The sequence below is a fragment of the Copadichromis virginalis genome, linkage group LG11 (assembly GCF_057382275.1).
Source record: "Copadichromis virginalis isolate Kocher_CV1m ecotype Utaka linkage group LG11, C_Virginalis_male_GT1.1, whole genome shotgun sequence".
Lineage (NCBI taxonomy): Eukaryota > Metazoa > Chordata > Actinopteri > Cichliformes > Cichlidae > Copadichromis > Copadichromis virginalis.
This window is the reverse complement of record NC_140628.1, coordinates 13,403,254-13,416,633: the sequence shown is the minus strand read 5'-3', so window position 1 is coordinate 13,416,633 and position 13,380 is coordinate 13,403,254. Positions and strand designations below refer to the sequence as shown.

At 39.4% G+C, this 13,380-nt stretch overlaps 2 protein-coding genes across 5 annotated transcripts in view; one reads left to right on the top strand and one right to left on the bottom strand.

Moving 5' to 3' along the window:
* The window catches only part of triob (trio Rho guanine nucleotide exchange factor b), a 107,035-nt gene that overhangs the window by 43,702 nt on the left and 49,953 nt on the right, over positions 1-13,380 (bottom strand). For all 4 annotated transcript variants that reach the window (XM_085473200.1, XM_085473203.1, XM_085473201.1 and 1 more), the window contains 7 exons: positions 7,362-7,553; positions 6,388-6,519; positions 5,204-5,434; positions 3,964-4,086; positions 3,516-3,707; positions 1,795-1,964; positions 1,337-1,511 (listed from right to left, as the gene is read on the bottom strand). In XM_085473200.1, the coding sequence (XP_085329326.1) occupies positions 1,337-1,511; positions 1,795-1,964; positions 3,516-3,707; positions 3,964-4,086; positions 5,204-5,434; positions 6,388-6,519; positions 7,362-7,553 (1,215 nt within the window). The remainder of the gene's footprint in view (positions 1-1,336; positions 1,512-1,794; positions 1,965-3,515; positions 3,708-3,963; positions 4,087-5,203; positions 5,435-6,387; positions 6,520-7,361; positions 7,554-13,380) is intronic.
* LOC146698183 (uncharacterized) lies at positions 8,924-11,715 on the top strand. Its single transcript, XM_085472764.1, has 5 exons — positions 8,924-9,907; positions 9,938-10,048; positions 10,385-10,471; positions 10,661-10,767; positions 10,874-11,715. The coding sequence occupies exons 1-5, from the start codon at positions 9,562-9,564 to the stop codon at positions 10,973-10,975; spliced, it is 753 nt and encodes a 250-aa protein (XP_085328890.1). The 5' UTR covers positions 8,924-9,561; the 3' UTR covers positions 10,976-11,715.

The window sequence follows — 13,380 nt, the reverse complement described above, 5'->3', positions numbered from 1 at the left end:
CAACTACACATGTTTCTTTTCCAACTATTTATTTATAAGTGACTTATGTATGTATGTATGTATATATATGTATATATTGTACTATTCTTAGTTAGCGTATTGTCTGTCTTGTCTTAATGTTGGTTTAAAATGGAGCACTGTAACAAAAAATAATTTCCCCCAGGGATCAATAAAGTATTCTGATTCTGATTCTGATTCTGATCATCATCATCATCATCATCATCATCATCATCATCATCATCATTATCGCAGGATCACCAAACCAAGTTACAGTCATCCACTTACCATGAGTGCTGGTGCTCTATGGAGTAGCTGTTTAAGCTATTTTTATTCTGGACCAAAAACACTAAACTTACCACCCACAGAAACCACAAGTGATGAGTTTATAATTGAAAACCATTTTCCAAGATTAATATATTCATTATGTCCTCAATAATGACTTTCCACATCTCTTCTTCTTACTTACATGATTCTTATTAATACAAGCCTGCGTCTCTTTTCAGTGCGTTTGCTTCTAAAGTGCCAGAGTGTAATTCTTCTGTCAGCACAGTATGGCTCAACAAATCTAATTTGATAGCCATGATAAAAATAAAAGCAATGCTTTCTCTCTTTCTTTCTTTCTTTCTTTCTTTCTTTCTTTCTTTCTTTCTTTCTTTCTTTCTTTCTTTCTTTCTTTCTTTCTTTCTTTCTGTTTTTTTTAAGAGCAGCGCTCATTTTTGAGCACCAGCTGAGTACAGCGTTCACTCTCACAGCAAGATGCTAAGGAATTAGCAAACTGCTAACTGGGGAGGGGGAGACATAACTGGAGCGAGTCAGTGGATGAGATTCATCGAGTGGAACTAAACACTTTTTTAATGTAGCGCACGTGTGAGTATGACTGTGAATTTAGCCGAGATTTAAACCAGCTGGAATCCTCACTCCAGGACTGAATCTTCCTTTCACGCTGTAATGGTCCATCAGCTCACAGTCACAGTCATTTTGGTTTGCCAGTAAGCCCGCTGTCACATGTAATTGATCTTTTCAACAGCCAATAAGAAAAAACAAATTGGCTGATATGATACATTCTGTTATTTCTTTCTTAGCGTATCACATGTGTAGCACTTTGTTTTTCATGTCCAAACTTTTAGTCTTTTTGGTCCCTGCTGTACACCTTAATTTCTCCCTTTTCATTGAAAACACCTTCCTGCGGTGTGGATATTTGAAACATTCTGTCTTCGCTTTTACATCTAAAGATCACGAGTTCTACTATTCTGGTGTTTCTTGTTCTGTCTTCCTCACTCTCACTTTAAAAATAAATATGCATCATACACCAACCCTCTATTTTCCGCCTACTTACGTCAATTGCGTCCCTTTCAAAGATGCGGAGCTGGAGGAAGAGCTCAAGTTTGATCTTCCTTTCCTGGAACAACTCCTCCATCTGGCCCTGGGCCTCGTCCAGCTGCTGCAGCACGCTCTCAATGTGGGCCATGGAGCTGTTGTGCGGAGTCTTGTTGCTCGAGATGGCAGAGTCTCTGTAAGCAGGGGTTAAATGGAGAGGACTTTGTTCCCAATTTTTGTCAAGTCATTCTGTTAGAAATCACCCTCACCCATTTTTCCCAGTGTATTCTTCTATCAGCGCTTCTTGTTTTCCTTTTATCTCATGAACACATGATTGTTGAATAATTGGAAAATATGTGTAACCCAAGGCCATCTCCAGATGGCAAATGTGACAGATGATCAGATGAACATTGAATATTACAATATTCAGACTTTAGTGAGGCATTTAAAAATGTAATAATACTAATAAATGATCACCTGAGCTGTTGTATGAGGTCCTCTCCTTCCTTTATAACATTGACTGTTGCCTGCAGGGTGGTCTGCTGCTGCTGGCCGAATCGCTTGATCAGATCCTGGACTGCCTCGACTGACTCTGCGTAAACATCATCCAGCAGTTCTTTCTGAAGCTCCTCCAGCCATGTCCACAGCTAAGTGTGATCGACAAAGAAAAAAAAGCCAGTTCAAATGTAGAGAAAAACAGCACAATAATCTGCAGACACATGTTTGAGGGTGGTGCATATAGTGGTGTGAGTTAAACAGAAATCTAAGAATAAACAGACGAGCTGCCAAATGGATAGACAAGAGATATGAGACAGAAATCAACAACAAATCAAATCCAACCAGTTCTTTTCAAAGCTGGTGTTTTGTGAATGGTCATCTTTGTAACAGATTAGCCATCTGGGTGAATTGGCTCAGGGTACTGAAGCCCTGGCATACGGTCCAGGCTGCAGGGGAGAGACCCTGGCACCCATTGTTTGTCTAACACCCACGCTGCCAACACAAAAACATGCCTACTTTTGATATTGTTCACTGCGTTAACTATGTTACATATTACATGGTTTCCATACTGACACAGACCATTAAAAATGTGTGAAAAGTGAAATCAAGTGAGCGACTAATTTTTCAGAACAAATGCTTCTCTCTTTGTCAAAGCCCTTGTCTGAGAATTTCTGATTAAATAAAGATGGCTACTTTTATTAGTCCGAGCCTTCTGATCAGTTAGCTTCGTGGAAAACAGGTAAACTGCTTCTTATACAATGTAGTTCATGCCCTGTCATCACAGTAAATTTGCCCTCTATCACACTGGACTGCATCCAAAGGATTCTGCAGCACTTGAAGAAGTGATGGGCAGCAGAGTTGGAAACATTCACTTGTACAAACATATGCATGCAGAGAAAAGAATCATAGTGGCACAAACACAAACACACATGCTCAGAAATGCACATGCGCTCACACAGATAGCGTACTGCTATCATTGTGAGCTGACAGATGGGATGAAGGAGATTAGTCCATATGGGCATTAAAGACTAGCTTCATTAATAATACCTAGGCTCTTACTGTCTATGAGTCTATGTAAACAGGATGTAGTGTTAACACATGCAGAGAGCACTGCCTTTCCGTCTGGGAAGGTTAATTTTGACAGTCAAAGATGCACAAAAGAGTTATTTCAAGGAGTGCTTAGCACAAATGCATTTTTACAGCTCCCTAAAGGCTTAAGAAGACAACCTAAAGACCCGCCTGCCTTAATCAAAGTCAAGGAGAAGGCAGATGAGGTCAGATTACCTTTGTATGGCGTGTGAATGGTTACTACAGAGGCAAAAGAAAATTATACTCTTTGTTTTTTACAAACAGCATAATGATTGTTGCAGGAACACATCTGGAACCAATCTGATGCATTTATACAAACACACTTTACATAAATTGCTACGGCTATTCAACATAGCCTGCATGTGAAAATGCCAGAGCAAAGTTAGCCTGCGGAGTTTATTGCATTTCAGCTGGAGCTGCAACAAAAATATGAAGACAGGTAACTCAGTTTAAAATATGTTTCTTAATACAGAATAAACATCATTGCATCATTTTTATACACGCTGTCCTCTTACTGTATTAGTCGCATTAAATTCTAGCAATAAGCAAAACGGAGGAGTGAAATCAATGCTGCAAACAGGACAAGTTGAAGCAGGGAGAGGGACACACACCTCTTTGACATGTGTGTGGAAGGCAACAGACATGTCCAGCAGCACTTTACGTTGCTCGACACGTCGCACAAAATCCTGGATGCGGTCTTCAAGCTGGTGGGCGGCCTGGTAAATTTCCTCTGGGTCGCACTCTCCGGTCTGGGCCAGCTGCTCTGCAGCCTCTAGTAACTTGTCAGCATTGGTGTAGGTGTTCTGAAAGATTAAATACATTTAAAATGGGAATATTCTATCTCTTCCAAGTGACCTTTACAAGAAGAACTTTACTTACTTTCTCTTGTCATTTTTGTCACAACTTATTAAACTGAACGTACCAACTCAACATTTTGCTTTGTTTTGGGTTGTTTTTTGTCAAGTCTACACAGTGAAATACTGTTTTCAGGTTGTTGCAAAAATAATAAATTGATGGGAAAAAGTACGTCACAGAACAAAAAGTGTTTGCTTTGCTCACCTGTGCAACCTCTTCAAAGTCTTCATGCCTTTTCTGTAAAGCCCTGGCTCTGTGCAAAGACTTTCCAACACCTGTATGTTTGCTAAGGAAGGCCTCACCGTGATTTTCTATCCAGTCCAGCACCTTTAAAAACACACACAAACACATGCAGACACACAAGCACATTTAAACAGGTAAAAATAAGCAGTGCATTTGAGGATGCAGTACGTATTTCCCAGCAGTAGGGGGTACAATCGCCTGCATTTAGACCACATTAATTACAGCAGTCTATAGATGTCATCTCTCTGCTTCTCCCCACCCCCTTTTCTTTACTCCTTTCCTCCATATGCAGTCTGTCATGTTTAAATTACAGCCTGGGTGACTGGGTTTTGCTTCAGTGTAAATCCAAAGCAGTGTAAAGAGTCAGCATTCCCATTGTGGCTGTGAACAGATATAAGTCTTTGTACTTATTAATAACCTTATTATTTATTAAACAGATGGCCTAACTCCATCTGTTTCTATGTGGGGTTGTGAAAGGGATTTTCAACATCTCTGAGAGAATATTTTGATGAGACAAACACATATGAACATGCACACAATGCCCTCGACACATTATGTGACAGTAAATTGCATCACCATGGAAACCACTACCAAGAGAAAAAGGTGATAAAGAAGAGATGGGGAAGACAGAAGCATAGATGTACAGCAAGAATGAGTGAGAGAGAAGGAGAGGTGGAAGAGGGGTTCCTGCCCAGAGGACAGAAATACACCAACTCAGAACTTTGATCTAAGAACTTGATCCCACCACAGCCACACATAGAGACGCTCACTCAAAAGAAATTAAAAAAAATCCCCAGAGGAACTTAAAAAAAGCTACTGAAATAACTGGAGATTATTATATCGTATTCTTAATATCACCCCCTCATTTTTTAAATTCAATTTCCAGTTTGAACTGGAAAATACAAATATTTATAAGATTCAATAACCCTAAAATTGACATATAATGACAAGCCTAGGAAATCGCTCTTCATTGACATCCTCTCAAGCTCTCAGAGTAAAAAATGCTTAAGTGGACGGATTTCTGGATTGGATAGTTAAGTAGCCAGAGTACAGACAATTTAAGTCTACAGGGAAACTAATTCAGACATAAGGGCAAGATGGGACAGCACTTTATGCAATTCCTACTGTACTGTCGTTGTGTGGGCGTTGAGAGTCTCAGCAAAGCCAGGTTTTGCTGTGGATGTTTGCACACATTTCTTACTTGCTGTACATCCTGCTGAAAGACACACAGCTGCAGGCGCTGATGCAGACGGACTTTGCGATGCTGCCAGATGTTTTCCAGTTGCCTTTGATGATGCAACACCTCATGGATGATATCCAAAACATGATGCACAGCCTTGGAGTAGTTAGCTGATGCCATCAACGAATCTGCACTTCCTGGGGTCAAGGGTCGCTGCAGTTTGTCCAACAGAGACTTGCCATCCTGGCTTACCTTTGAAAGTTGATGGGCAGTGTGACATTTAGTACTGGGTGGATCTGATGCGTTTGATGCTGTAAGTAGACTTAGAATATTAATATTAATACAAAACTAAAATAATTTGAATATTATATATGTATAATATATGTTCTTTATAATTTAATTCAAAAAGTTAAAACTATTACGTAATCTATATTCATTTACATGCTGTATAGAAACATTTCAAGGCATTTTATGTAATTTTGAAAATGATGGGCTATGGCTCATGAAAATCAGAGTCTAAGATCTCATATTATTAGAATATTTCCTAAGATGAATAAAAACAGGATTTCTAATGTAGAAATGTGGAATTTCTGGAATTTTTGGGCTTCCTCTTGACAATATCGCATAGATTCTCTGTGGAGTTGGCTGGCTAGTCAAGCGTACCAGTAACATGGTCAGCAAACCATTTAGAAGTAGTTTTACCACTCTGGGAAGATGCTAAGCATCTCCATAAGGTTTGTCAACAGACTGAAGCAGGAAGTGCTCTAAAATCTCATGGGAGGCGACTACTATAGCACACAGTGGACCAACCACTACTAAATACCAGTAGATAACATAACACCCCTAATGTATGTTTTTAACTGAATATTGTTTTAGATTTCTTAGCTGGAGGCAGTGAATCTACCAATTTCAAACTAAATTTCAAACATTGTTTAATTTGTGTTATTTGCTTTATTTTAAGTTGTGAAACTAACTAAAACCCAAAGAGATGTATCGATGGAGAAAGTTTCCATTGTTGCTGAAGGCATGTGTGAATATTTTGAATGCACGATTTGCATAATCATCACATCTATTGTTTGTATTCCATAGAGTCACAATGATATTTGTATATATATTTGTATACTCTGTGTGTTTGCATGCTTATTTGTGTCGCGCACTTATGGTTCGGACGCACTGTCTCCGCAAATGTGCCTGTTTCTACTGACCTCAGAGTATGCTGTGGTGATGTGCTCATACAGCCCCTGGTGATGATGGATTGTGTCTTCCAGATCCTGGAGTTCAGAGGGCAGCTCTCCCTCACCACATGCCTTACACCACGGCTCCACTTTACTCATGTACTGCGAAAAAAGACAGATATACAGTATTTGTATAGAAACACAAGTACAGCATCATACAAATGCTATTAAGACCGAACAAGCAGGTCAGTTAAAGATTACAATAGCTTTAATATGTCTTCGAAAGTCATTTTTGCACACAAATAATAACCCTGAAGTTTTCTATCCAGATGGTGGTGCATATGAGAATTTCTATGGGAGGACCAACACAGTCAAAAAGAGAAAAGTAAGACATCACTTGGAAAAAGAAAGACAGAGTGATGGTATTTATTCACAAAACTGTGAACAACTGATGGATTTTGATCTTATATGTCACTTACAAGGAAGTCTTGGGCATGAAAGACCACACAGAAAAAGAGCCACTCAGCAAACAACAGTTGTCAACAACTAATGTTCTGCTACTGCATCCGTAAGCAAAACAGTTTAAAGTAGTATTGATCATTTAAATGGTCTCTCATTGGCAAGGTTCCACAGTAACCTCAGGGGCTTTAAATTGGAAAGTTTTTTTTTAATCTAAATGTATAAGTAAGAGTACAAGTAAGAGTAGAAAATTACACAAAGCTGTAATATGGTTTAGATGACAAAAACACATCATTACATAACAGATCATATGCTGCATGCTCCAATTATTGTTTGCACAGCATGTACTAAATGAATGTAAGAACTCACAACTTTATAAATACATGCAGATATTCTGATGCTTTCAAGCAGAGCTGCCAACAGCGCATTTACGTCTGCCAAAAAAAGTCTTTTTGCACATATAGAAAAGAAGAAATGTGCATCTATTATGCACACATGTATTACTATAATATCAGAAGTGTAATTAATTTTTTGCATCCCAGTACCTGATCTGCTTTCTGGTGGAAGCTGGCAGACATCTCCAGCAAGGTGCTGCGTTCGTCCAGTGCTGCAGCAAAGGCCTTCCACTCTTGCTCCAGCTGGCTTGAGATCTGCTGGATCTGCTGAGAGGCATAGTGGCTGGACTCCAGGAGCCGATTTCCAACAGACATGATTCGATTGATGTTCACATACACATTCTGTTTTTCAGAGAGAAACAGATACAGAGAAAAAAAAAACCCAAAACATATTAACAATTATTTAATATGGTTTTACTCTTTTAATTAATTTCAGTTCTATACAAAAGAAAAGAAAAGCTACATTTACATAAAGAGTGCTCTTATCGTTAATATTTGGACATCTTCAGTCCAAATATTCACCACCACACACACACACACACACACACACACACACACACACACACACACACACACACACACACGGGAGACATACCCCCATGTGAATAATAAAAAAGCCCATTTGCCTCTTAATCTTTCAGTCTTTTTTAATATATGGGCCCCAAGCTGTTTTGTGTAGATAGGCATGGATCAGCAAACGCTAATTAACAACTGTGTTAACAGCGTGTTATTATTCTATTCAATTACTGCTCCTGGAGCCTATTATGGCTCTTAGCTAGCTTGTTTCAATCACAATGGGAAGGAAAGATGAACCAAACACCAGCTACGACCCTTAAAGCAGTTTTCATCAAAGCTGTGGACACTGGATTTACTTTGTTCAACTCAGGAAGCTTTGAGTTTGTCTGTTTTTATATTAGGGTTTAGAGAGATTTTAAACAGCTCTGCATTTGCGTGTACTGTAGAAGAACAATCCATACTGTGCAGAATCAACACTGAAACGTGCTCGATACAATCTGATGTTGGTTCAAGGATAAGAGCGACAGTGGTGAGCTAAACAGCACGGCTAACACGAGTTCAGCTTTTGAATACACAGCAGAAGTTAAGTTGTCATAAATAAAAGCATGGCGGTTAGGACTAGAACTACTATAATCCCATAATAAATCTTACACATCAAATGTCACAGGAAGAACTGTCTCTGAGGTTTTATGTGGTATTAGGGACTATTGGGATTTTGGGGGGGACCTCCAAATCACACAATCATTCAAGGGAAGAGAGGAAATGCAGACATGTTGGACTACTTCGGGTGGTAATCTAAAACTGATGGCTGAAGGAGAGAAGGGAGGAGGAGTTGGGAGAATATAAATTTAAAAAGTCTTCTTAATTTAAAACTGATGGTGCCATAGGGAATGAGAGTGGCTGTGGGAGAGAAAACAGACAGAAATACGGAAAATGGAAAAGAGGACAGGTCCCAGAAATGAATCAATCTGTAGAAATAGACAGTGTCTATCCTGTAAAGGAAGCACAAGAAACAGTAAAAACTCCCAAAACCTTAAAGCTTTAAATACTTCCTGTTTCTAAAATGACCAGTAACCAGACTCGCTGCTTTAGTTACAATATTTACTGAAGTGAAAATTTCATGGGTAATATAGGGATGTCAAGCAATATAAAAATATCTCTGCAATGTGCAATTCTTCAGCTAGCTATAGGTTAATATAAATGTAACTTTGCAGGACGTGTGAATTTATGCTAACCATGAACAGTATGAATGAACAAACCAGTCATATTGGACAGGATCCTAATTCAGTCAGCAAGGTAGCTGTATGGAGATGACTGGCTTTGTAACATGAAACACTAATAAACCCAAAGAGTCATTTGTAAGATTCCTTTACTCAAACAATGTAAACCCAGTTTTGAATAACTGGGTTATCTCACAGTTCACTTTCCCAACACCCTGTGCTCCTGCTTTCCAGTTTTCACAGGAACTACTCCTAATCTCTGTGAACCATCTCTTTGTATACAAACTAAAGGCAAATCATTTATTTGCCTTTAGGAATTTTTCTGGGTTTTCCATTTTTTAGTCCACTGAACAAGATACAGTATCAAAATCCCTCCCGAATCCTTTGGAATTCAGATTCTTTTTTTGTAAACATTCATTCTTCTTTTCTTTTTTTACATTTTTATATAATATATGCTGTTATATTCCAGATGTAAAAAGTAGCTGCCCGATGCTTCCAGTGAAACCTTTTTACATTGGCCCCTCCTACCAAGTCATTTGCATCCATAAAAATCTGTAAGGCATTTTAGAAAAACACATCACACAGTCACTAACAACCAAAGACACCACTCAGCAATGGTGGAGCCGGCAGCAGAAAACGAAGATTACATGACAATGGATGCTGACCTGTGGTCAGAAGACGACAATACTTATGAAGTTGCAGACACACTCGGTATAGATTACAACGCAACGAGGGACTCAAGAGAACAGCAACCAAACCCTGTGTTCAATGGTAAGAACAGAGAGGAGCTGAAAAATCAGAGAGCTGCGACAAACGCAACACTGCCAAACATCGGAAACCAAAGCGCAGCCACCAACCGCCCCCCCTCTCTTAGGTACATGACTATCAGATGGCCAGCGTTCAATTCCAACAATGGAAGAAAGCAACCTCCTGAGTTAGGTAAGACAAATATTCAAATTCAGACGATACAAACACATTAAATACAAACACACAAAACTATTAACATTATTTTCTCATTAGTTTTTTTCAGGCATGTTACGGTGTGTCTGGTGGTTCTGTGTATTCTGTTAATCAGCGTACTCATCTGTGTGAGCATCGCTTGTGAGTGTGAACTTCACTTTCGTGAAATCATAATGTTATCACCATGTGTATACACTGATCTACGCACTGATGTATGGAAGACATTTTTAAGCCACTACACCAGATCTAACAGACTACATTTAAAAATAGTGATACTTACAATGACTGAAAGTTTTATCCTCATCTTCAGTGAATATATTAGCTCATTTATCACTTAGTCATGTTACTTTAACTGTCCATAGGACCATGAGCGTGGAATAAATCTTCTTTGCATTGCTGTCCTTTGTAAAGAATTACGTCTGTATGTGAGCTTCAGTTGTACATGAACTCATAAACGTATCATTCCTTTCATAATAGGTGCCACTTTAGCTGGGCATCAGGTGAAGTTGACTGAAGAAAACAACAAGCTACGCGGAAAAAACAATGAGTTGACGAATCAACTAGGCACGTAGTCAATAAACACAAAATCAGCATTAACATCTTCGAAATTCAGCACAACTTCATCACAACAGAGTGCAAAAAACACAAAATTATGTCCAGTCTAAATCCTTGAGCAAACAGTTTCTTAGATATATAAATATATATTTATTTGAAAGTGTACTTTTTTGAAAAAACCTGTTTCTGTATTTACAGATAATTTAAGAAACGTTTCCACAGCAGCATATGATGTTTCCAGTGATGCTTACCCTGCCTGCCTCTCTGGAAGAACATTCTTTGTACTTAATTATGAAGTACTTGATGTAAGAAAGCTCTTTCCCTGTATCTCTATGTGTGCGTGTGTATATGAATGTTATGGGTATCAAACATTATGCTCAAACGTAACAGCTTCATTTATCTTTAATGCAGGATATCATGACAGAGTGCTACTTCTATCTGCGCAAAGTCAGCATGGATGGTAAAGGCTGCAATAGCACATTTTCTTGGAGGTGTGCACGTACCTTTCTCTGAGACTGCAGCAAATATACAAAACGACTGCTTGTACAGATCATGGCATTTCTACAGTCTGATTTCGGGCTTATATTGCAATATTTTTTGGACAGTTGTTATATTTGCTGCATAACATACATCATGTGTTTCCTTCTCAACAAATATGACTAGAAACATTTCGACTCCACGCATGACAGTTCGAACAAATCTACTAGCAATGCTTATTAAATTTAATCATTACAAGATACCCAAGTCCTGTGGCTTCAACACAATCCCACCATCCCCTCCGTCACCTGAGGCCCGTGGATTCTTGTAGTTGGATTTTTAGTTTCTCTTAGCATTTCTATGACCTTTAGCTTAATTTGTTGGGATGTCCACTCCTTGCAAAACTTTCAACTGTCTTGATTTTTTTCCAATTGTGAAAATTGTAGAATTACAGAATAAGTTTGGAAATGTCCTAACGATTGATGGTTAGCAACAATTGCTTCTTTGAGATCATTACTGTTGACTTGCTTCTTTGGCATCTACATCAAACATCTGAATGTGTCGCATCATCAAACTGTTAAAATCTTCAGCAAAACTGTGTTAGTTAACAAAACAAGCCAAACAATCTGAACTCTCTGAATTCATTTTGTGATATTAGAGTTTTAAAACCTGTAGTAGTTGGGAAAAAAGGCATCATATGCCACATGTGTAAACTGACGGCTCTATTAAAAGTGTTTAAAAAAAAGCTCCTTGACTCCTAAAGTGAATTTTTAAGTACCTCCCATAGGGGGAGTAACAGTATCATAACCCTAGGGGTTGTATTTTGCAACGTGACACATTATCTCTCACATAACAACAAAGAGTCACCATCAGCATTTGGTCCAAACCTTCACTTACACATGACACTCCCATCACTGATGACTGCCTGACACAATACAGTAAACATATGCTGGTGGGTTTTTTTTTGTTTAGTCGCTGGAAACTGGCAAACGAGTAATTGCGTTGTTTCACCTTGGTTTTACTCTTGCTACAATGTTGACACAGTCGGAGAACGCGGACACACAAACAGGAGAACAGGCAGTATAAACACACCTACTGACACTGTGTGTTTCCATTGTGCTGTGCAGGCAACAGGAAGGGGAAACACCGCTTCCTGTGGAAGAATAGGTGGAGGGGGCGGTGGTCTTTCACTGTTAAACCATCTGTATGCATGTTTGTATATGTTTGTCTACCCCAGGGGTAGGCAACTCCAGGCCTCGAGTGCCGGTGTCCTGCAGGTTTTAGATGTGTCCTTGATCCATCACAGCTGATTTAAATGGCTAAATTACCTCCTCAACATGTCTTGAAGTTCTCCAGGGGGCTGGTAATGAACTAATCATTTGATTCAGGTGTGTTGACCCAGGGTGAGATCTAAAACCTGCAGGACACCGGCACTCGAAGCCTGGCGTTGCCTACCACTGGTCTACCCTGTCAATATGGGCCTGAGTATACAGTGTAGGTCTATCTGTCTTCTCAGCTGTCTCAGTTGCTTTTTGGCTCACCTCAGCCAGTACAGTTGAAACATCCGGCTGTGGGAGGTCACTGAAACCGCCCTCTCTGGGCTGAATGTTGCAAATGATCTGTAACACCAGTGACTCTATAAGAAGATTTAGGCCAGTTGCCCTGCTCTCCATTGGTTTCACTTTTGCACTAAAAATAATTACTTTTAGAAAGTAGCACGGAAAAATGGCAGGCTAGTTTGCTGTTCAAATCAGAGGTAGTGGGCTACATCCTTATTGTTTCTCAGATTATTTTGAAGCTGTTTTTAGTCTAAAATAAATCTACTAATTTAAATGCATCCCACGAAGCCTGGAACAAGCTTGGTTTACTTGCTTGATGATATATGACAAGCAGGAATAACACACCATTATAAGTTATGAGGGATGTAAGAAGAAAGTGCACTGCAAAGGATTGACAAAAAGGATGAAACAGAAACCTTGCAAAGCTTACCAGTCAAACTGTGACAAAGGAAAACAAAGTTAGGGCAGAGTGCATAGTGTGGTGGGTGCAGTGACACAATACTATATCCTCAGCTAAATTTATTAGCCAACAGCAGAGCTCTAAGGACTAGAGTGAGCTATGATGTCGCAGGGAGGAGGGTGGAGCAGAGCAGCAAAGGGCAGCACACAGCGGTGGGAGGGGCACAAAGGCAATGCGGGTCAATTATGGGAACAGCACCATGACAAGACATGACAAACTGGGGCAGAGTTGAAGCAGAGTAAAAAAAAGATGAATATGAGAAAAAGAGCATGGCAAGACAGAAGACATCAGTTTCCCCATATAGGGAGAGGGTGGTTTGGGATGAAGGGTGGGGAAAAAAAGCATTTAGTGTGGATGAGAGGAATGACGGCAGTTTACGATTGCATTACCTGTTTCTGTGCATTTGTATGTGCGTGACAGCT